At 41.5% G+C, this 25,760-nt stretch overlaps 1 protein-coding gene across 1 annotated transcript in view; it reads left to right on the plus strand.

The window, feature by feature from the left end:
* The window catches only part of LOC126358244 (otoferlin), a 288,211-nt gene that overhangs the window by 60,567 nt on the left and 201,884 nt on the right, over positions 1-25,760 (plus strand). The window contains exons 7-9 of the mRNA XM_050007531.1: positions 14,818-15,032; positions 20,351-20,537; positions 20,629-20,819. Coding sequence (XP_049863488.1) covers positions 14,818-15,032; positions 20,351-20,537; positions 20,629-20,819 — 593 coding nt within the window. The remainder of the gene's footprint in view (positions 1-14,817; positions 15,033-20,350; positions 20,538-20,628; positions 20,820-25,760) is intronic.

The following is a 25,760-nucleotide window of genomic DNA, read 5'->3' on the forward strand; positions in this document are numbered from 1 at the left end:
AAACCAGATGATGTGACTAAGTAAATGCGCTGATTGTTGTTAATTAAAGATGAGTATAACGTAACACAGAAAGGAATAATTAAGATTGGACAAAACTCGTTAGGTACAGTAAAATCAAACGATAAAAATACAGGAAATATTCTAACATATATACCCAGTATGCATTCGTATGACGTGAAAGAAGAAAATAAAGCATACAAAGAATGAATACGAAGCGAGTGGTACAGGTTTTTCGGGAAAGAAATTAACAGGAACTGCATACACTTTATAATCAATAAATGAAACTGCATTCAAAAGATTAAACATAAATTTTGATTCCTAAAATGAACAGTTGTCACCCTAAAGTATTTCAAACTCATATCCTCTATTAACTGAAGAAGAAACGACAGATAGATGCTAAAAGTATATCAAAGGCCTATACAGTGAAGAAGTACTGTACTGAAGCATGATGGATAACATGGTCAAGTGTGGAAGAGCACTGACTGCTCTGACATCAAACATGTAAGAAGCAGTGGATGGCATGCCTTCGGATTTACTAAAATCAGTTGTATTTATTGCGTATTAAAAATTATTTTATCTCGTATCAAAACTTTGTAGAACAAAAAAAATTACCGGATTTCCCGCAGAGCGTTACATCACACTACAGAAATAGGAATCAGTAGGCAAGCTGTAAAGCTTTCAGGCGATAATGTGACAGAAGTAGAAAGGAAAACATTGGAGAAGACGGTTTTAACTGAAAAGAAAATAATCTATTTATGAAGCAATATTGCACAACATGGTAAAAGCAGATGACTTATTAGAAATAGACTGAAGACGGCGAAGAAACGTTTCTGCAGTAAAAGAGGTGTACTAGTATCTAATATCGACATGAAATTGAGGAATAAATTACTTTTATTTATCTGCAGCACATCATTGTGTGGATGCGAAACGTGGGTCACTGGAAGATAGGAGATAAATAAAGAAGAAGCATCTGAAATGTACTGCTATACACTGATATCAACAAATACGCAGACAAGTACGAGAACAAGAATTTTAGGAATGGTACATTAGGAAAGAATTTTCTTATGAACTCTTGCCGGAGGAACATCTCCACCACTTTCCAGGAACGGTAAATTTGCGCTAGAAGGACCAGTAGTGGGATTATTGTGTTGGAAAACATAGATTATAAGATGTAAAACGGGTTGTCATGGTTATTGGGTAAATTAGCTAAGAATAGGAATCAAACCAGTCGAAACACTGATGACTTTAAAACAAGAGAATCACTAAACCAACACAGCAAGTATCACACTCTCCAACCATGACTTAAAGGGAACATTCGTTTCTTTGCTGACCAAAACTTTTCCTTGTATTTGAAAAATTATGTTGGGTATCTGAATTAATTCCCACTTTTTGTTGGACAGTAAGGTCCGTCTATTTTAATAAAATGGTAATGGACCGAAGCAAATGGCTATCGGATGGGTCAAAGTCTACTGATGATCACTGGTAAGGTAAGACACCCCCTTAAAGTCCCTTCAAGGTTTCCTTCAATCGGTTTAGAACAGATATGAAGACTTTCAAGGATTCTATCACATTTGAATTAATAACATCATTATTAATTATATTATGCCTAATTAATCCTTATCTACTAGGAGACCCAGATAATTTCGTACCTGGCAATCCGTTAGTAACACCAGTCCACTTTCAACCAGAATGACATTTCCTATTTGCTTATACGCAATTCTACGCGAAGGTTCGTCTTTAAATTATGTTTCACAGCGTTCAGCACTCACCGTTTCATCCTGTTGCAAGAGCTTATGGTACATCACACTGACCATAATGTCATTCATTACAAAATCGTTGTCTTTGAATCTCTGCTTGTTGTTTCCGGCAGAGCATGTTCTCCACACGCTTCAATTAACAAACGATGATTTCCCGCAGCAGATTTCTTGAGATGAAAGCAGAAGAGTAATGCTTCCCGCAAATGTTATTTTGTAGGTACATAATCCGACATTTTCAAGGCACTACATAGGTATGTTATTTCACTCCACTCTAAACTCACGTGGAAATATGAAAGTCTAACGTAGCCTAATGTTTCTACAGTTAAACAGGTTTCGTGTCACTGTCCACTATGCTGCACTGGTACAAGTACTGCCCACACTTTGTCAACAGTGGGAATTAATTCAAGCTCCCAGTATAAATCAGCTGCGTCAGTAGAATTCTACGAAAAATTTTGCGAATAGAACTTCATGAAGAAGATTTCCTTGAATCCATCGTAGATTCTGACTGAGATGTGCTGTGGTTAAGACTATATTCTCGATCAAAAGAAGTGGATTTTAAACACAGTGTGGCCATCTCCATATTTGGTTTTAAGTGGTTTACCCAAGTCATTTCACGTGAATGCCTAGATAGTTCTCGAAACAAGCCCAAGGTATGTTTCCTTTCCTATCACGGTCAAATCTGTGTTACTACCACGTCCCCAAACAAGTAGCCGTTGACACGATGTTAAACTTTCATCTTCCTTACATCCTTTGTCTTGGATGAGGCTTCAAACACATCTGTCTCTCCCTCTCTGTTTCTCTTTGTTGCTGAGTAGCTATGCCTCTATCCTATGTCTCAACACTGGCAAGCTAAACATCAATGGTATATAAGTGTATGAAGATACTGAAGTCATCGCATACAGTATTGAACTTAAATTTGTAAATGGAGGATTCCTGCAATTCATGTTAACGTGAGACGCTTCTACAGCGTGCACGGAGCTTGACAGCACTATTTGGAATTTCTCGCGCTGATTTTGAAACATTGTGTTATGTGTGGTCTACATATACTCAGTAGTTAGCGATTATTACAAGAGGACTAAAATCAGCATATTTTTTTCTATTTTCAGGATCAATAAAATCTTTCTGATCTGTCGTTTCAAATTCTATCTATTGTTGATCGTTAAACATCTAAGATCGAGGTACAGACGGATGTGATGCAAATATAGAGGCTTTTGAATTAACATGTATCTGCCTTCAAACAGGAAGGCAGCATGCTTTCTGCTTTCCACTGTTAAAAGCACCTGCCAAAACCCATCCATCAAATCCATAGTTGTAATAATTTTACTTTTTTGAACCCTAAAATCAATTCATCCATATTCTCAGGGTGGTCAGTTTCCCTTACAACTATTTTGTTCAACCTTCTAGCATCTAGAACCAAACTCATCGATTTCTCCTTCTTTTGACACTATTATAAGTTTGCAACATTCATTTACGCACTTTTCCACGATTCCTCATTGTAACATATGTTGTAGTTCTCCTCTAACTGTCTCCCTCTCTGCCAGTGCTATAGGGTATGGCCTGACCGTAATGGGTTTATGTGGATTTGCCCTGAGTGAATCAGTCAACTTCACTGGATTTTCAGAAAACACATCTTTGTCTTTAGTCAATAATGGATATAATTCTGCATTCTCATCCTCAGAAATTCCCTTTGTGCCATTTACTTTACTCCTTATATATTTCTCAGCCTCCATCTCATCCATCAAGCAATGTGCTACATGCAAACTAGCCACCAATTCTTCATCATTGAGAGAATCTTCGAATTTAACCCTTTTTCTTCCCTCAAAAATATTCAGTTCCACTATCTGATCCTTACAGTCTCCAAATGCCTCATATTTACTCAGGAAATCAACACCAAATCCATACTTAAATTTTGGGCCACCAAAAATTATTGACTAAAAACTTCACTTCCAATGTTTACATCTAGAACTACCTCCTATCTCTCTGGTTTACTGGAATTTCTTGTAACATTTCTAATTTCCACCACTTGTGACAGGAAATTCCACTGTTTCCCTGTTCTTAATATGATCATAAAAGCTCTCTGACACCCCAGACACAAAAATGGTTCAAATGGCTCTGAGCACTATAGGACTTAACATTTATGGTCATCAGTCCCCTAGAACTTAGAACTACTTAAAACTAACTAACCTAAGAACATCACACAACACCCAGCCATCACGAGGCAGAGAAAATCCCTGACCGGGAATCGAACCCGGGAACCCGGGCGTGGGGAGCGAGAACGCTACTGCACGACCACGACATGCAGGCACCCTAGACACAGACTTCCAGTATCCACCAAACCAGTTTCACAGACTCCTGCCACACCAACAGTTATTATCCGGTGCAACTTTTCAATAAAATCATGCTTCAGTTCTGTTTCAGCCAACAAGCCTTCCTTTATCTCATGCACGCAATCTTTACTCATGCTGCACACCTTCTCTTCATTAAACGATTCAGTATCCTTATCCCCTGAAAATATTAAATCAAAGGCCTCTTTAATTCAAGAGTTTCCTACACCCATCGCCTCTAGCTTTCTAGCAGCTCTATATTTTTCTTCCTTCCAAGTCTCTGGTATCAACTGCTGGTGCAACTTTGCAAAATTAACCCAGTCATCAGCATCATAATCCCACTCATCTTTCCCCATCCATTCAGTATTTACACTACTTGCCATTAAAATTGCTAAACCAAGAAGAAATGCAGATGATAAACGGGTATTCATTGGACAAATATATTGTACTAGAACTGACACATGATTACATTTTCACCCAATATAAGTGAATAGATCCTGAGAAATCAGTACCCAGAACTACCACCTAAGGCCGTTATAACGGACTTGATACGCCTGGTCACTGAGTCAAACAGAGCTTGGATGGCGTGTACAGGTACAGCTGTCCATGCAGCTTCAACACGATACCACAGTTCATCAAGAGTAGAGACTGGCGTATTGTGACAAGCCAGTTACTTGGCCACCATTGACCAGACGTTTTCAGTTGGTGAGAGATCTGGAGAATGTGCTGGCCAGGGCACCAGTCGAACATTTTGTGTATCCAGAAAGGCCCATACAGGAACTGCAACATGCGGTCTTGCATTATTCTGCTGAAATGTAGGGTTTCGCAGGTATCGAATGAAGGGAAGAGCCACGGGTCGTAACACATCTGAAATGTAACGTCCACCGTTCAAAGTGCCATCAACGCGAACAAGAGGTGACCGAGACGTGTAACCAATGGCGCCCCATACCATAACGCCAGGTGATACGCCCGTATGGCGATGACGAATACACGATTCCAATGTTCGTTCACCGCGATGTCGCCAAACACGGATGCTGTAAACAGAACCTGGATTCATCCGAAAAAAATGACGTTTTGCCATTCGTGCACCCAGGTTCGTCGTTGAGTACGCCATCGCAGGCGCTCTTGTCTGTGATGCAGCGTCAAGGGTAACCGCAGCCATGGTCTCCGAGCTGATAGTCCATGCTGCTGCAAACGTCATCCAACTGTTCGTGCAGATGGTTGTTGTCTTGCAAAGGTCCCCATCTGTTGACTCAGGGATCGAGACGTGGCTGCACGATCCGTTACAGCCATGCGGATAAAATGCCAGTCATCTCGACTACTAGTGATACGAGGCCATTGGGATCCAGCTTGGCGTTCCGTATTACCCTCCTGTACCCATCAATTCCATATTCTGCTAAGAGTCATTGGATCTCGGCCAGTGCGAGCAGCAAATGTCGCAATACGATAAACCGCAATCGCGATGGGCTAAAATCCGACCTTTATCAGAGTCGGGAACGTGATGGTACGCATTTCTCCTCCTTACACGAGGCATCACAACGTTTCACCAGGCAACGCCGATCAACTGCTGTTTGTGTATGAGAAATCGGTTGGAAACTTTCCTCATGTCAGCGCGTTGTAGGTGTCACCACCGGCGCCAGCCTTGTGTGAATGCTCTGAAAAGCTAATCATTTGCATATCACAGCATCTTCTTCCTGTCGGTAAAATTTCGCGTCTATAGCACGCCATCTTCGTGGTGTAGCAATTTTAATGGCCACTAGTGTAGCTCCTCACGCATGGCTCTCTGTTGTTCATCATTATACACTATGAAATTTTGGATTTCACCAACATCCTCACCTTCCTCACTAACTGCATCATTATTCACAGTATTATTATCACCTATACCATCTTTTCCCATCATAAATAAAAATACTTCATCTGATGATTTAACATATTTATCCCCATTAACTATTTCCTTGTAAGTATGTTTGAGCACCTCAGTTTCCCTACATAAATCCCTGATTTGCCTGGCAAATTCATGCTTGCTAATTTCCCAACCCTCAGCTGTCCATTTCTGAAACCATTTTGCCCTGGCTATCCAATCATCAGAATCACTCTCTGCCTTACTGTCCCATGCTTCCTTGAAAAAATGTGTCTGCCCAGCTTCTTCACTCATACCATTAGCAACAGACATAAATTTACTTGAATCAATAGAATCCCTCAGTGTTTCAGCCACAATATCAACACTTGCAGCTCCATTGTGCATATTAGAAAGTTCATCTACAACTATTGCTTGTTCATCAGCTACAGGAACTATAGCCTTCTCATTGGTATATTCCCTATCACTACTGGAGTGCCTCCACATACATTAACAACACATTCTGCAGCCTTGTGCTGCCTATCAGCATCATTACCCATGACAACATCTGATACAGGATCTACTGCCTGCTCACCATTTAATACATTCAAGTTGCTGGAGCACATACCTTCCTGTATATTTTCATCTACAACAATATTTGAGTCAGGCACTGTGGCCTCCATAGAATTAATATCTTGTACCACTGGTGAAAGTTCCATTGCATTCAACACATCGCTATTTCTGCTTGCATTGACATATGCACTCTCAATATCTCAGCACACATTTTCCCCCCACAGGTTGCATAGCTGATATATGCTCATTGCGTAACATAATTGCCAAGCCAATACTATTTTCATCATTATCCCCCACATTTTGATCCGTTTTATTTAACAGACCCTAACATTTGTTTCTCCCTCCTGATTCCTACATTTCCTATTATTTTTACTTCTAAAGGCCCTCCTCTTATCATGCTGAATAAACCGGCCTCCAAACATCTCATCAATACCATAACTGCCTCTATTCCACAAATCTTTTCTCCCCTCACTTGTTTATTTTCATCATGATCAACAGACCCCCTGTTAGTTTGCCTGTAATTCTTATTCTGTACTTTCTCTTCCCTTGTTCCACTGCTTTTTCTTTCATTAAAATACCTCTCATTATTTGTCAAAAACTATTAAAAGATCCACCATTAATCTCCCACAATTATTTACCCATCTCATGGTCCTATTTCCTGCATGGTTTGTTGTCCCAAATTTGACCCTGTTTGGAGAAAATCTCAGTTTAAAGAATGTTCAAATGTTCAGATGTGTGTGAAATCTTATGGGACTTAACTGCTAAGGTCGTCAGTCCCTAAGCTTACACACTACTTAACCTAAATTATCCTAAGGACAAACACACACACCCATGCCCGGGGGAGGTCTTGAACCAGGACTAGCCGTACAGTCCATGACTGCAGCACCTTAGACCATCTGTTTAAAGAATCAGACAACGGAAAAACCAGGACAGAATGTAACAACACTAGAGAAGGAAAGCTGCTACTCACCATATAGCGGGGATTCTGAGTTGCGATAGGCACAATAAAAAGATTCACACAATCATAGCTTTCGGCCATTAAGGCCTTTGTCAGCAGTCTACATGCATACACACATGCACACACACACTCACACAAGCGCAACTTGCACACACGTCTGCAGTCACAAAGAGCTGGAACTACACTGCGAGCAGCAGCACCAGTCCATGATGGGAGTGGCGACTGAGAGTGCTGGAATGGGAACAGGGAGGGGGCTGTATGGGTGAGGACAGTCACTAACGAAGGTTGAGGCCAGGAGGGTTATGGGAACTTAGGCTGTATTGCAGGAAAGTTCCCACCTGTGCGATTCAGAAAAGCTGGTGTTGGTGGGAAGGATCCATTTAGCACAGGCTGTGAAGCACTCATTGAGGTAAGGGGTATCATGTTTGGGAGCATGTTCAGCTACAGGGTGGTCCACTTGGTTTTTGGCCACAGTTTGTCAGTGGCGATTCATGAAGACAGACAGCTTGTTGGTTGTCATGCCTACATAGAATGCAGCACAGTGGTTGCAGCTTAGCTTGTAAATCATGTGACTGGTTTCACAGGTAGTCCTGCCTTTGATGGGATAGGTGATGTTAGTGACCAGACTGGAGTAGGTGGTGGCAGACGGATGTATGGGACAGGTCTTGCATCTAGGTCTATTACAGGGTATGAGCCATTAGGTACAGGATTGGGAGCAGGGGTTGTGTAAGGATGGACGAGTATATTGTGTAGGTTCGGTGGACGGCGGAATACCACGGTAGGAGGGGTGGGAAGGATAGTGGGTAGGACATTTCTCATTTCAGGGCACGATGTGAGGTAATCGAAAACCTGGCGGAGAATGTAATTCAGTTGCTCCAGTCCCAGATGGTACTGAGTTACAAGGGGAATGGTCCTTTGTGGCCAGACTGCGGGACTTTTGGAGGTGGTGGGAGACTGGAAAGAAAAGACATGGGAGATTTGTTTTTGTACAAGGATGAGAGGATAATTACGGTCAGTGAAGGCTTCAGTGATACTCTCGGTATATTTAGAGAGGAAGTGGTCATCAATGCAAATGTGACGACCACGGGTGACTAGGCTGTGCGGAAGGGACTTCTTGGTATGAAACAGGTGGCAGCTGTCGAAGTAGAGGTATTGCTTGTGGTTAGTAGGTTTGATATGGACATAGGTACTGATGTAGCCATCTCTGAGGTCGAGGTCAACATCTAGGAAGGTGGCATGTTGGGTAGAGCAGGACCAGGTGAAGCAAATGTGGGAGAAGTTGTTAAGTTTCTGCAGGAATGTGAATAAGGTGTCCTCAGATGACATCTTTGCTATCTGGGTTGAAGGCATGACAACCAGCAAGTTGTCTGTCCACATGAATGGCCACCAACAAACTGTGGCCAAAATACAAGTGGATCACCCTGTAGCTGAACACACTGCTAAATATGATACCCCTCATCTCAATGACTGCTTCACAGCCTGTGCTATATGGATCCTTCCCACCAACACCAGCTTTTCTGAATTGCACAGGTGGGAAATTTCCCTGCAATACATCCTACGTCCCTGTACCCCTCCTGGCCTCAAGCTTCGTTAGTCCTCACCCATCCAGCCCCCTCCCTGTTCCCATTCCAGCACTACACAGCCGTCATTTCACCGCCACACCCAGTCTTTTAATTTATTTTTATTTCCCTTCTTTCCACTACTTACCCCATCCCCCCTCCGCACCTTCTCTCCTGCCTTCCGTCTAAACTGCAACACTTCACTGTCCGCCACTCCCGCCATACTATCCCTCCCTCTCCCCGCTCCAGCCTCCTCCTTACCCCCACCCAGTTGCCATTCCCGTCATGCACTGGGGCCGCAGCTCGCAGTGTAGTTCCAGCTCTCTGTGACTGCAGACGTCTGCAAGTTGCACTTGCGTGAGTGTGTGTGTGCTTGTGTGTATGCATGTCTACTGCTGACAAAGGCCTTAATGGCAGAAAGCTATGATTGTGTGAATCTTTTATTGTCCCTATCACGACTCGGGATCTCCACTACATGGTGAGTAGCAACTTTCCTTCTCTTGAATCGTCAGTTTAAAGAATTTTGTCCCTATGGTCCCCTTGCACTAATTTCTCCTCTCCCATCTCTCTGTTTCTGCATTGGCCTTTGATCACTCCTGTTTCCATTTTCCATGCACCTCTCTGGTACCCGCCATCATCATTAAATCTTTCTCTGTTATCCCTCCAAGTTCATTCTGAATTCTATCTCTGTTTCCTCTCCAATTACCATTCTGATTTCCTTCCCTGGTTGATTTATGGTGGTTATTACCCCAACTCACATTATATTTTCTCTCTTAGTTATTCCTCTGAGTATACCCTGAATTATTACCCCTTGAGTTTGGCTTATAGCACATTGCCTGGTGCATCCTCTCAATAAAATCCAAGAAATTTTCTATAGAATCTCTTGGACAATTTATCAATTCCCATTGTACATTTTCAGGTAACCTTGTCCTTAAGGTAGAAATCTCAGTCAGAATTCTCAAAGGCCTATCGAAATATACCAACTTACTTAGTTCCTCCTGATAATACTCTTTTATATTTTGCCTACCTCCTCTGTAAACTGGTCCATTCAGAAAATCATTCTGCAATCTGCATTGTTTTGCTTGGCTCCAATACCCATTTAGAAACGTTTGCTCAGATATACTATGTGATTTAAATTGTTCACTACATTGATTTGCCCATATTTGAGCAGCGATTTTTATCAATTTAATTTTGTTGTTGTCACTCATGCCACCAAAAAAATAACTCTTGAATCCTGCCAGAAAATCTGCAGCATGATACTTGCTTTCCCCTGAAAAATTTTTACCACTGGGTACGTGTGCCATAGTCCACCCCATACTTTCATTAGCCCCAAATAATTCTACATTACTTAATCTACTATTATCTTTGCCAGTTTCTACATTACTCTTTACAGTAACAGCAGTCACATTATTAGTTTCCTTTCTTAGGTCGCTAGCTGTCCCTGCCACTTGACACAATAATAAAGTTTTGGTTTTATCACAACTAGTCACAATCTTCTGATCCACATCAGTTAGTGCTTGCCTTGTCTCATCATTCCTTGTGTCCCACAACTGCCTGCCTGAATCAATTCTACACCTTAATTACACAGCATCTGCATCAATCTTAGCATTCAAATTTCCTTCTACCTCCTCAAATTTTTCTTGTTAATACTCCAATTGATCATTTAATTCTCTGATCGTTGCTCCCAAAGAACTTTCCATATCCTCCATATTAGTGTTTAATTCAATCTTGAAACCCCCATATCAGTTTTTAATTCAGTTCTAATTTCCCCTTTTGGCTCATTAACCCATTACTGACCAAAACTCTATCGGATCATTTTTTGCAAACTTTTATACATAAATACGTTAATTGAGTGATTAATTGAATAAAAAGTTCTTTTGAAAATTTTCAGTTTATTAGAACAAAAATTACAGGCCGTTACATTTTTGGGACATTGGCCAAATGTGCTATCCAAATTCACAACCTTATTCTCCATGCATAATATTGTAAGAAACAACACAGACAATAAATAAAGAATGTTTTGATATTATCAAATGTCTATTCAGTATGAAAGGAAGCAAAACACTTGTCGTGTACACCAACATTGCACCTATCACCTTTTTTTTTTCTTGCAGTAAGCACATCTCTTCTGTGTTTTACTCTCTTCTGTGTATTACTTGACACAATGAAATGACTTCCCGGATCTAGTCGTACATCTGTGCTCACCCGTCCTCCCATCAATTTGCTTCCTTGTGGTCCTCTGCGTTTTGATACTGATCCTGTTTTCTTTGATAGGTAAAACAACACTATTCACTGCCGGACATCCAAAAGTGAGAGCTTCTCTCTAAAGTACCGTCTACATCTTGTACAACAGACTCATTGTTCAATACATTTTTGTCAATGTCTTCTTCATCTGTTATTACATCAGCATCAGGTGGAATAATCGCCAATTCTACGTCATCATCTTCATCGTCACTCTCTTGATGGTTCGCTATTTCTGCTAGAATTTCTTCAAGTGTAAGTTCATGCAGCATGTTTTTATCCTGTTGGAACCTTAAAATTCGAATAGAACATGAAAAAAAGCATATATAAAGAACTTAAAATGCAATTCTTCTCTGTATAATACGTGTATTCAAGAATAGGGCACATCAACAATAAATGATAGTGTAACATGCCATTGTCCCGTTATTGGGATGCATAAAATATATTGATATTGCACTTACTTGAAAAAATCTGAAGTATACTTAATCTCACATGGACATCCATATGTTCATAACAAACACGCCCAGACAACTAAACCACAGCTCATTGTCGTCCAGGAACTACCAGCAGACATACAGTGCTGCCAAGTGCGAGAACAAAAAAAAATCGTCAAGTTTATAATTTTCTTGGTGTGAAGTACTTAGAAAAAAGTGATTTGAACCTACAGGTGCAACAATAAAGGCTAAAAGCTCCATTGCTTACATATAAATAAGTAAAATATACGTGTCCCAAAAAAGGGACAATGGCCAGTAATGGGTTGATGATCTAAGCATAGCCACTACACTAGCTTCTGCTTCTTATTCCTGTCTGTGCGCGCTCTGAAGCTCACTCCCACTCCCTGTAGACTCAACATCACTAGCTGACTTCTTTATTACATCTCGCTAAATTCGGACTCCATAGCTAAACTGGCTATGAGACAGAAAACTGAGAAACTAATGTGCCTGCTGCCAACACTTAGCTTTGTTGAGACTGCTGCTGTGTAACGACTGCTGCCTGATGCTGGCAGCTGCCATGTGGTGAGGTGTGGTGTGGTGTGAAACGACTTGCAGGTTGGAGGCAGAAGTGGCTCCAGCTCCGGAGTGCGGCAGTGAAGCCAGCGCGTCGATGTTTGGCAGCCAGCGACGCTTCAACTCCCACTGTGGTGATCGGCGTCGGACTCAGTGTACTGCTCGGCGATTGGCAACGTGTTTCTCCCAGTCTTCTTCACTTTCAAACGCAAACCTGCACTACCTACCCAACCTGTTCAGTTAAGACAATCCTGGACGAGAAATCCCATATTATGACGGTACTGGGCACTATGCACTGCAAAAACTAGCTGAATGTTATGAAAATGTTTATATAGTTGGTGCTGATACTGTTCGCCGATTTTTGATAAAAAAGTTAATTTAGATTCAATAGTTGTTACACTCAACACTCAGTTTAACTGAGTGGCCCCGGAGATGTGGCTGGTCTGAATATTTGGCTACGTTATTCGTCTTAGGGTGCCAGCTCATATCTATCGTAAACTCAGTTTTCAAAATTGAAATAAAAATATATAAAAAAAACAATGCAGGCAGATATTATGGTGAAATTTTAAATACTGAGTCACTCACGTTGATTTATAATTTAAACAAGTAGTTTATTTTGTAATTTTCCACGAATAGTCTTAAATATGTTGACTAAATACTTAAAATGCAGTTTGAGGTGCTTTTACGTAAGCACGTCCATTAATGAGTGATGCTATAACGCTGCACGATAAATTTCATATGTCGCAATCACAGCACTCAACAGTCTGTTCACAGTTCACAAAATACACATTTGTCTGTTGTCCTAAGTCACAATATTGCACTCAACTTGATAGTTTTCGAACGTCGCTACATACATACTTGTCTCCGATCGTGTCTACCAACCCAATACTACCCCCAGATGGGCGGCACGTCCGACCCTTAGCACCACTCAAACTCCACTCCCCGAACGATGGCCGCCCTATACACCCACGAAACAACTGAGCGACTCAGAACAATTTTTGACAAAAGAAATTATGATTAATCTAAAACTAAACACAAACACATGTGATACATTGAAAAATATGGAAATTTTCCGGGCGATAACAATTTAAAGTCCAAATTTTTGTATCTGCCAACGTTTTTTCACAGATAGTGTTCTTATGGCGTGATCTTGCTTCTCCCAGGATTTTTTAATGTAATAGCACTCCGCCTGCCGGGACCATCCGACCGCCGTGTCATCCTGTGGAGGATGCGGATAGGAGGGACGTGGGGTCAGCACACCGCTCTCCTGGTCATCTTGACCGAAGCCGCTACTATTCGGTTGAGTAGCTCCTCAATTGGCATCATGAGGCTGAGTGCACCCCGAAAAAATGGCAACAGCGCATGGCGGCCTGGTGGTCACCCATCCAAGCCCGACCACGCCCAATAGCGCTTAACTTCAGTGATCTCACGGGTACCGGTGTATCCACTGTGGCAAGGCCGTACTAAACATACGTAAATAAAATACATATTTAATTACTCACATACCTCTTTCAACTTTAGAATGCTGCCGCTAGTTTCGTCTCTTTAAATTTATTTATTACCAAAAATACAGTTTCTCTCAGTCAAGTCCCATATTCCGACCTCTCATTCAAAAATGGTACATATTATGCTAAATCGGCTATGATTGCTCGATGCAGCTCTACTAGCCACATCCATAGACACTTTGTTCATATTAATCAGCCAAAGCATTGCCGAGATGTTAGCTTTTGAACTTTCATAAATTTACAGTTTTTAAGACAACAGTAACTTTTAAACTAGTATATATTTATGTGGCGCGTCTAGATAATTTAGCTATACGTATTTTTCTGTCCATCAGCGCCAACTCGCTCCTCAGTGTCACTCTTAGATCTATTTTTACCAATTTGTCTCTGGCATGTAAATTCCTCAAAGCGCGCGAACGCGGCCATACGTTCCCCGGCCAAGCTTTCGCTCTTGTTTTCCCAAGGCCGCGTAATCGCTAAACAGAAACCGCCTGCCATGTGCGGAAAACTGCCGCTCTAATCTCCACCAACAGCTTGTACGCTCACAACATTCCGCACCAGTGGAAGTAGCCATTTTAACAGTACACTACACTGGCGCTCCTGGTGGTGGTATGGGGTACCGATGCACTATGCGAATCAAGCGTGAGGTTGTTTGCTACAGAATGACACATCTACCGATTGTGTAAGTCATATCACAATAAATTTCTGTATCATTCCGAAGCTGTAAACTCCTTTTTCAGTCACCCTGTATATTTCATTATTGCTTAACTGTTTTAAGTGAGAAGACGTAAAGATACAAATTAGGAATCACATCGGCTAGAGGCGAATTATCAGATTTTCACGTAGCAAAGAACACAAAGAAAACCATATTCTTGTAAGGTTCTGAGTCCTGTCTTTCCATAACTTCAGTCTTAATTTGTATCAGCTGATTAGTTGAAATCAAACTTCGTCTTGGCACCAGGAAATTTGATACCATTCAGGTTACTGCTGTTTGTTTTTTAGTCCTATTATCTTGAAAATGTATACTCGTCTTTGAAACTTTTGTTTCTCCGTTTTCAGGTTTCCTTCCAACATTTGGACCAACTTTCATCCATTTATATGGCTCGACGAGAGATTACAGTCTCATAGACGAACATTCAAATCTAAATTCAGGCCTAGGAGAAGGGGTGTCGTACCGTGCACGATTGCTGGTAGCCATACGCACAGAAATCACAGACACTATCGATCTCGCCCCTTCTGAGGTAGAAGTAGAGCCAACGTTCCCCATTAATGAAGTAAGTATTTCGAAGTTGACACCTCAGTTTTTTTATTATTTATTTTGATTGAATTTATGATTTTGCGCCAGAGACTATTTGAATAAAATTCTTTTGAGAAAGTGGGAGCTTCTATCTGTTGTTGTGAGAGCTGATGGTCATCCAATAGGCCGAGTTCAGTTGCGACTATACCGCATCGTTTGTCGTTCTAAACTCCACACTAGAAGATTTTTCTTTTTTTTTTTCAGACATCAATCTTATGACTAGTTCGATGTTGCATGCCTAGAATTCCTCTCTTGTGCCATCTTTTCCACCTCAGAGTACCACTTTCAACCTACGTCGTCAATTACACTTGTGTGCAAAACTAAATGACGGAAGTAACTTTCGTATGATGTGTCACTTCCAAGCAATATCTCGATGAAATTTGGACCATACATAGAAAGAACTGCTGCAGTATATCACAGAAGGTGGGAAATGTGCAGTGAGGCGAACAGAAATGACACTTTGAATCAAAGACAATTATTACCCTGAAGTTACCACGATTCATGATGGTCTGCTGGGCATTAGAAAAGGCAGGACATGATTCTCAATTGGATGTGTGATACGACGGATGGCAATGCATTCTCTGCGGTACGGTCCCATGATATATATACAATGTTGGTGAGGAGTTCTCGTGGTAGGGCGTTCCATTACTCCGTCAGTGTTGTCGACAGATGGTCGTCGCTACCAGTGGTCGTGCTGCAGTACGCCTCCCCAATGCATCTCTCACATGCTCAGTGGGATTTAAGTCAGAATATCTTCTCGCTCCAAGATCTCCCTTTGATGCAGTCGTGCATTGTCATCCATAAAGAGTAAGGGCCGAATGTACCCCTGAAAAAATTCGATGGAGTACACTGACACAATAACGTTGACTGGTGATTGTACTGTAAAACGATTATTTTCGACCATTTTTGTGGGTGCATTATGTGTTCCCATCTCTCTCTATATGAGGGTACGTCCAGCATTGCCACACGATCGTTCAGGTGTTCTGTGTGTCACGTTGTGGGAAAGCATGATGTTGTATGGGCGTTCTGACATCCACTCCTTTGAAAAGGCATAGTCACTTCTCAACGTTATTCCCCACATGCGTCTTTCGAGGGGTGCTTTCGGCACTGACATTATTTTTGTGGATGACAATGCGCTACCGTATCGAACAGTGCAGGTAGAGGAGCTCTCGGAAAGAGGAGATATTCGGCGAACAGACGGGGCCTGTCCGTTCCCTCGACTTAAATCCAATCCAGCGGGTGAGGGAAACGTTTGAGAGACGTACTGTAACACGTCCACATGCTCCTACGACCATCCAGCAGTTGTCAACCACATTGGTGGAACGCCCTACCACAAGAATTCGTTATCAACCTGTCACCAACATTGGAATACGTTTCAGAACGTTCGTTGCGATCGCAAACCCTATTAACGACCATGTCCCGCTTTTTATCATTCTCAGGGGACCATCATGAGTACCGGCAGCGAGTTCAATGTAATTATTATCTTTCAATGAAAGTGTGATTTCTGTTCATCCTATTGTGTACAGGTGGTGGACAAAAATGTGGAAACAACAAAAACACTTCACCACTTTGGCATTCAAAACGGCTTCCAGAAGTTTCATAATGGATAAACACAGGTCCTGTACGGTTTGCACGGGAATCTTACACCATTCTTTTTGCAGAATATTGGGAATTATCGGTAATGATGAAATGAAATGTCGAGTGGCTAGGGCCTCCCGTCGGGTAGACCGTTCGCCTGGTGCAAGTCTTTTAGGTGACGCCGCTTCGGCGACTTGCGCGTCGATGGGGATGAAAAGATGATGATTAGGACAACGCAACACCTCGTCCCTGAGCGGAGAAAATCTCCGACTCAGCCGTGAATCGAACCTGGCCCGCCTACCATGGAATTCTGTCTCGCTGACCACTCAGCTATGCAGACAGACTCCGGAATCGATTATGAATATGGATAACGACTACACTCGCTGCTCTCCGAAGTAGGCCACAAAAGCTTAATAATATTGACATCTGGTGACTGTGGTGGCCATGGAGATGTGACTGTTGATCCTAAGCTTGCAAAATCAGGCCTGGACGAATCGAGCTGTGTGAATAAGCGTCCTGTCGGTTTGGAACATGGCATCATCGTTGGCAACAAACATTGTACCGTGGGATGAACGCGATCAGCCAAAACGGTCGCTTATTCCTTTGCAGTAATGCGACCTTGAGGAGTAACTGTGGAGCTCATGGAACACTACGATATGGCTCCCTACATTATCACCGAACCCTGCCATATTTCACTCGCGTGACGTAAATTCGGGGAGAAGTTGGAAGCAGTGTGAATTAAGGCTCATCCAACCAAATGTCAGTCTTCCATTGCTCCATAGGTCCAGTTTTATGGCTTCGGCACAACGGTTTCCTGTTACCGGTACGAGCATTTGCATCACTGATGAATGGTTTTGGAATTCCAGCTCGCCCACCTTATTGAATTCCCTTCATCTTAATTTGGTGCGGACAGGGTTCGCGAGTGCGACAGTCTGCACTGCAGTGACTTTTGTAACTGCCATCCTCTTATTTTTTGTCACAATCCTCTTCAATGACTGTCCCTCACGATCACGCAACAACCTTCGTCCACACTGAGATGTAGCAGATGATGTTTTTCCGATTTTCCTGTATGCGGTATAAATCTTCGGTATGGGGTCTCTTGACGCACCAAACACTAACAATTTGCCCACGGCACGAATGTACTTGATCTCAGATACAACGCACTCAGTACTACACAGAACACTGTTCTCACGATAACTAACACTTGCAAAGTATTGAGAACATTTCACAGGTGCCGCTCGTGGTCATGTACAACAGTACAATCTGCATGTTTGGCTAGCATCTGCATTTATGTTCAAGAATACATTTCTCGCGACGTTTCCATATTTTTCAGTTACCTACTCTGCTTGGGAGAGCCAGTCATGACAAAACTCTACCATCTGGTGAGCAAGATGTATGAGACAGGCGAAATACCCTCTGACTTCAAGAAGAATATAATAATTCCAATCCCAAAGAAAGCAGGTGTTGACAGATGTGAAAATTACCGAACTATCAGTTTAATAAGTCACAGCTGCAAAATACTAACGCGAATTCTTTACAGACGAATGGAAAAACTGATAGAAGCTGACCTAGGGAAAGATCAGTTTGGATTCCGTAGAAATGTTGGAACACGTGAGGCAATACTGACCCTACGACGTATCTTAGAAGCTAGATTAAGGAAAGGCAAACCTACGTTTCTAGCATTTGTAGATTTAGAGAAAGCCTTTGACAAGGTTGACTGAAATACTCTCTTTCAAATTCTAAAGGTGGCAGGGGTAAAATACAGGGAGCGAAAGGCTATTTACAATTTGTACAGAAACCAGATGACAGTTATAAGAGTCGAGGGACACGAAAGGGAAGCTGTGGTTGGGAAGGGAGTGAGACAGGGTGGTAGCCTCTCCCCGATGTTATTCAATCTGTATATTGAGCAAGCAGTAAAGGAAACAAAAGAAAAATTCGGAGTAGGTATTAAAATCCATGGAGAAGAAATAAAAACTTAGAGGTTCGTCGATGACATTGTAATTCTGTCAGAGACAGCAAAGGACTTGGAAGAGCAGTTGAACGGAATGGACAGGAGGATATAAGATTTAAGATGAACATCAACAAAAACAAAACGAGGGTAATGGAATGTAGTCGAATTAAGTCGGATGATGCTGAGGGAATTAGATTAGGGAATGAGACGCTTAAAGTAGTAAATGAGTTTTGCTATTTGGGGAGCAAAATAACTGATGATGGTCGAAGTAGAGGATATAAAATGTAGACTGGCAATGGCAAGGAAAGAGTTTCTGAAGAAGACGAACATCGAGTATAGATTTAAGTGTCAGGAAGTCGTTTCTGAAAGTATTTGCATGGAGTGTAGCCATGTATGGAAGTGAAACGTGAACGATAAATAGTTTGGACAGAAAGCGAATAGAAGCTTTCGAAAGGTGGTGCTACAGAAGAATGCTGAAGATTAGGTGGGTTGATCACGTAACTAATGAGGAGGTATTGAATAGAAAAGGGGAGAAGAGGAGTTTGTGCCACAACTTGACAAGAAGAAGGGACCGGTTGGTAGGGCATGTTCTGAGGCATCAAGGGATCACAAATTTAACATTGGAGGGCAGCGTGAAGGGTAAAAATCGTATAGGGAGACCAAGAGATGAATATATTAAGCAGATTCAGAAGGATGTAGGTTGCAGTAAGTACTGGGAGATGTAGAACCTTGCACAGGATAGAGTAGCATGCAGAGCTGCATCAAACCAGTCTCAGGACTGAAGACCACAACAACAACAATTCTACTTATACTATAGAAGTTCTTTCTATTTATGGTACAAGCTTCAGAGCTATGTTACTTAGCAGCGACATATCATGCGAAGTTCCTTTGGTCCTTCAGTTTTTCACTCCAGTGTCTTTGTTGGATGTATATCAGTTTCTGTCCTCCCCTAGAGCTTTCATCCTCTACAGCTCCCTCTAGTACCGTGGATGTTATTCCCTGGAGTCTACACATGTTCTACCATCCTGCCCTTTCTTCTTGTCAGGGTTCCTCACACGTTCCTTACTTCGCCGATTCTGTATAGGAGGTCCTCATTCTTTATCTTATCAGTCAACCTGATTTCCAGCATTCACCTGCAACACATCTCATACTCTTCGATTCTCTTCTTTTCTGATTTTCCTAGGTCCATGATTCAGAATCATATAATGTCGTCCTCCTGAATACACACTCTGAAAATTTTCTTCCTAAAATTAAGTCCTGTGTTTGACGTTAACAGACTTCTTTTGGCGAGAAGTGCCCTTTTTGCCCATGATAGCGTACTTTTTATGTCTCTCTTGCTTCTTCCGCTATGTGTTTTTTGCTTCTAAAGTACGAAAATTCCTTAACTTCGTCCACTTCGGGATCCCCACTTTTGACACTAAGTTTATCGCCAATATCATTTTTGTTACTCCTCATTACTTTCGTATTTCTTCTATTTACTCTCGGTCCATGTTCTGCAGTCATTTAGACTGTTCATTCGCTTCAACATGTCATGTAATTCTTCACTTTCACAGAGGATAGCAATGTGATCTGAATATCTTGTCATTAACATTCTTTCATCCTGTATTTTAACCACACTCTTGTACGTTTCTTTTATTTCCCGAATCAGAATCATTAAACGTACTATGGTGCTGTTTCTTACTTTTCTATTGTATACATTTTGACATAAAATCCATTCTAAAGCAAAAGTAACAACGATAGTCACTAACGACAACGTTTTGTTGCAGTCATCATACGCAAAAAATGAAGAATTTTTTCTGTTTGCGACAATCCTGGAAGCGACAATGATCGACAAAAAATTAGGAGACAAACCAGTATATTTTGAACTTAGCATCGGAAACGCAGGTAACTCAATTGACGGTCACAATGAAACAGCGAAAGATTTCGCAGACTCTGACAGCGATGACAATTTAGGTAAGTGAACGGTTGTTTATTTTTTTCAGTAAACTTTCTTTACTCAAAAACAATTTACTTACACAGTGCATAAAATGTTTCTGTATTTTAGAAGTGGTAACATCAGAACTACCTTCCTGGCAGAGCACCACGCCGCCAGCCAAACCAATGACCCATGACCGCATCTATTACTTCCTCCCATACTGGGACGACAAACCATGTATGCATGTATACTCGATATGGCCGGACCACAGAAGACGAATGTACAACTCGAATATCATTGCAAAAATTATTGACAAACTGGTGAGGAAGAGTTGCACTTGAAAAATTTTAAGTAAAGCTACAGAATTCGTCATTAGTGTAATGATGACTTCCAGAGACTGTAAGTTAATCTTAGGAAGAGACAAGTACGAAATATTACACAGAATTGAAGGACTGGAGTAAATAAGGATCTAAGTGCCATTTTTTTCCAAAAGTTTAGTTTGAGCAGAAATGGGATCTATGTACCAACGCTAACAATGTAAATGGCGATTTAAGTGCCCTATTAGTTACAGTAATCGTTAACAGAATGAACTGGGTGTATGCTCCACACGGTCGAACGTATAAAGCGACTGTCGGAAGAAAATAAGAAGCTGATAAAGGCTGGCCAGGCCTATGTTACAACTGCTAACACTGTAGTGAATACAAATACAAGTGCAAATGTGAACCCTAGTACCAAAAACTTTTACTCTTTGATGAGTTTTATAAATTAGACCATTGCAAACAAAAAAAATCTTCTAGACCTAATGCAAGACAAGCGTCACTATTTTGGTCATATTCTCCTTGCACCGAATACCACTGATCCATTTTCTATACTCCCGCAACCTCAAGAAATCTCTTGCAGTCGCCCTTCTTTCGGCACTCGCGGAGTCACAAATAGGGCGCGCAAAATCTCGGACACCCCTGTGTCATGTCACTTGGCGGAAACACCGGCCAGTGCCCCTCGCGGCAGGTAGTGCCTAACAAAGGGACAAACCAGTCTGCCACCCTACTCCAGGCTGCTCAGCGGAATGCGTCCGAGCTTTTAGCAGCTCACTGCAACATTCAGTCTTTACCTGCGCATTACGAACTTAGCCTCCTCTTCAACCAACTAAACTACCACGTAATCCTCTTATCCCAAACGTGGTTGAAACCACACATAACCTCCGCATCTATTCATCTCCAACGTACACATTTATTAGGGCAGACAGATAAAAAACTCGAGGTGGCGGAGTCGGCGCGTATATACGAACAGATCTCAAAGCGAAAGTCTTATGTACGGCAAATCCTGCTGAAGAAAAAGAGGCTGAATCCATGTTCATTGAAATAAATATACAAAGTCGGAAATTCTTGACTGGCTCGTGTACAAGACGCCTAAAATAAGCTCAATGAGTTCCTTCCAGTCGGAATTACATTCACTTCAGTGTCAATACGAACATGTCATCGTAATGGGTGACTTGAACATAGACCTGCTAAGAAACACTCCCTCCGCAATAAACCTAAGAAGATTGTTTAGTTGCAATAGCATGAACATTCTTCCATTACAACCTACACACCATACGGCGCACAGTCATACTCTTATAGACGTAGTCGCAACGAAACAGACTGACAAAGTAAGAGATGTTGGTCAATCATCGGCCCCTGGCCTCTCAGCACATGATGTAATATTGCTGGCCTACTCTGTGCAGCCCCCAAGGATCAAATCGCGTTACATAACTTGTAGGAGCATGAAACGTATTGACCTTGACGCTCTAACAGCCGATTGCTCAGAAATCTCATGGCATCAAATAATCAGAGAACCTACAATCGACGGCAAAATTAATGAACTTGGTGATAAACTCACTGCCCTCTATGACAAAAATGCACCTGTGCGCACAGTCCGTGTAAGAAAATCTCCTGCCCCATGGCTGACAGCTGAATTACGTCAAATGATGACTAATAGGGATGCAGCGCAAAGGCGTTTCAAGGCAGATCCGGAACCCGAGCGTTTCGAAGAATATAGAAAGCTACGGAACAGAGTGAAGCAATGCATTTGCAATGCCAAAATCAGGCACGCTCGCTTCCTTGTATGCAGCGATCTGACACCCACGACTCTATGGAAGAATCTCCATAGCTTGGGGGTCGGAAAGGCAAAATCGGAAACTACTTTTCATGTGTCAGCTAACGAATTAAATGAATTCTTCTCTGCACCTCTGAATACCAGCACGGCTGATAATTACTGTCCACAAGAATCCCCAAACAGGATTACTAACAACGATACCTTCTATCTAAAACAAGTAACAACAAATACGGCAAGAAAAGCAATAATGAGAATCTCTTCTGATGCAATAGGCAACGACAGTATCGGTATAACCATGATTAAGAATGTTGCCAATATCGTAGTACCTGTCTCAACTGACATATTTAATTTTTCCCTCGTGAACGGAATATACCCCACTGCATGGAAAAGAAGCATAATTCGACCCATCCCTAAGATCGAAAACCCGCAACTGCCTAGTGATTACCGACCAATTAGCATACTGCCTGCTGTTTCCAAAGCACTTGAATATATTGTTCATGACCAAATCACTGAACACTTGCATGGACTCAGTCTATATGACAAATTTCAATCCGGTTTCCGTAAACATCACAGCACAAACACTGCTCTAATTAAAGTAACTGATGACCTGAAATATGCCATCGACAATCGAAGGGAACAATATTGACGCTACTGGACTTCAGCAAAGCTTTTGACACTGTTAACTTTGACATATTGCTCAGAAAAATGCAACAGCTTAATTTCTCTGACAGTGCAATGAGATGGTTTGAAAGCTACTTAAAAGACAGACAGCAATGTGTTGTCTGCGTAAATGAAAAATCTTCCTGGAAACAGGTTTCTTCGGGAGTGCCACAAGGATCAGTCTTAGGACCACTTTTGTTTTCTTTATATGTCAACGATATTTCGTCGGTTCTGTCCTCCTGTAAATATCATTTCTATGCCGACGACCTCCAGCTCTACCTACGCATCAGACCTGAAGATGTAAACATTGCAATCGCTCTGATGAATGATGATCTGTCTTCAGTAGTGACATGGGCGAAAAACCTGGGGCTTAAACTAAATGAAAAAAAGACGCAAGTAATCTTAATAGCCCATCAGAAATTAATAAGTTCAGATTTCCGCGAACGGTTACCTCCTATTTTGCTCGACGGTACTCCAATACCATATCAGAAAACAGTGAAGAACTTGGGTGTAACTTTGGATGAGCATCTCAACTGGGCGGAGAATACAGTCGCAGTGTGCCGAAAGACCTCTGCTTGTCTCTATGCTCTCAAAAAGTTTCGGAACATATTTCCACAGGACTTGAAACGCCAGCTCGTGCAAGCACTCGTTCTACCGAACCTCCACTATTGTGATGTGATTCAACAAGGCATGAGTAGTGAAAACAAAAGACGGCTAGAGCTAACCATGAATGCCTGTGTACGTTACACCTGCAACATTCACCGATTTGATCATGTTAGTGCATCATACTCCGAGCTAGGGTGGCTGCAGCCGGACAAATTGCGTGACTACCACACTCTATGTCTACTTCACCGACTCCTCGTCGTGCAAGCACCCCAGTACCTTGCTTCAGATATTAAAAACCTGTCATGCCATCATAATCGAAACACGAGGTCACTCTTATTTGGTATCCTAACTGTGCCCACTCACAAAACAAAAACTTTTGCAAACTTCTTCTCAGTTGCCGCTGTCCGCCTCTGGAACAAACTGCCCCTTACCTTGAGGAAAATTCAATCTCCTGCTGCTTTTAAGAAGAAGTTAAGCATTTCCTACTGCCATCCTCATAAAGTTCACCACAAAATTAATATACAAGGCCAATACTCTCATCTGTCAAATAGCAAAGCTAGCGTCTCCTATCTTGCTCCTGAGATGCCTTCCTCTTCATCTATCTCTATTAGCCACGCAATCTTCTTTTCCTTTATATTTCCTTAATTATGTTTCATCTTGTCTCACTATTCTTCTCCTCCCTTCATCATGAGTCTCCCTCATACTCCCTGCTGCGAGCACTCCTATCTATAATCTTTCTCTTCAGTAATGTATTTTTCCAAGTGTAGCTTTCTAATTGTTTATTTCACTTTTTGTACTAGATGTAGTTTAACATGCCTACTAAAAACATATGAATGTAAAATAAGTAGAATGCCTGGTTAGATGTAAGAGAGGGCCTGATGACCCTAATCTTGCCAGGTTAAATAAATAAATTAATTAATTAATTAAATAAAAGCGTTTTGCAAAACGCAGGCATGGTGCATGTGGAGATTCTGCACCAAGTAGATGTCAAACAAAAGTTATGTACACTGTGTCAAATCGCAAAGGGATAATTGAGCAAGTTTTTAAGAATATTTTCTGCAATATTTTTGCTATCTCCGGTAATAGGTGGAAGCTTTTAATAAAAATGAAGCAGACTGCTGACTCAGTGTATATAGAAAAATGGGGTAATGAGAAAATTGATCGAAAGTATACTCATGATGACAAGGCTCTTGTCTTTGTGAGCACATACAATCATTCCCAAGTCAAGTAAGCCACTATGGGAGGCAGGATTCAGGTAAGGAATATCTTTCACAGGTTTTGAACAAATCCGGGTTTTACCAGGATTTTAAGGAACAATATCCTGACAGCACTGTGCCTTACCGTTTTTATTATCTGGTATTTAATAAGTGTTTCGAAAATAAACTATCGTTCCAGTAATCTGGAACATATACATGTACAACATGTGATTTGTTAGCTTCTCAAATCGCAACATCCTCTGGTGCAGTTAAAAAAGATTTCAGAAATAAACTAAAACTTCATCATTTGACATGTGCAGAACAAGAACAAAAATGATACATGATTTCAACGAATTTCAGAGTCCTAGTTGTTGTAGTGTGACATTTGCATTTGATTTAGAAAAAGTATTATCATTACCGACTTTGACTTTGACTCATACTAGCATGTACTACCTAACGCAACTTTGAAATTTCAACCTTTGTACCAATTTCCACAGTAACATGAGTATGTTGCATGAAGGAATATCAGGTAGGGAAGGGAATGCAGATGCGCACTGTGTCTTTCGAGCCCTCAAAGAAATTGAATCCACAGACTAACTCACAGCGTGGAATGATAACAGATGTGGGCAGAATTAAAACAAGATGATGATTTTTTGTGGGTGTATTTCTTGCACTGAAATGTACACAGAAATAAACAATAAGTTC

The sequence above is a fragment of the Schistocerca gregaria genome, chromosome 1 (assembly GCF_023897955.1).
Source record: "Schistocerca gregaria isolate iqSchGreg1 chromosome 1, iqSchGreg1.2, whole genome shotgun sequence".
NCBI lineage: Eukaryota > Metazoa > Arthropoda > Insecta > Orthoptera > Acrididae > Schistocerca > Schistocerca gregaria.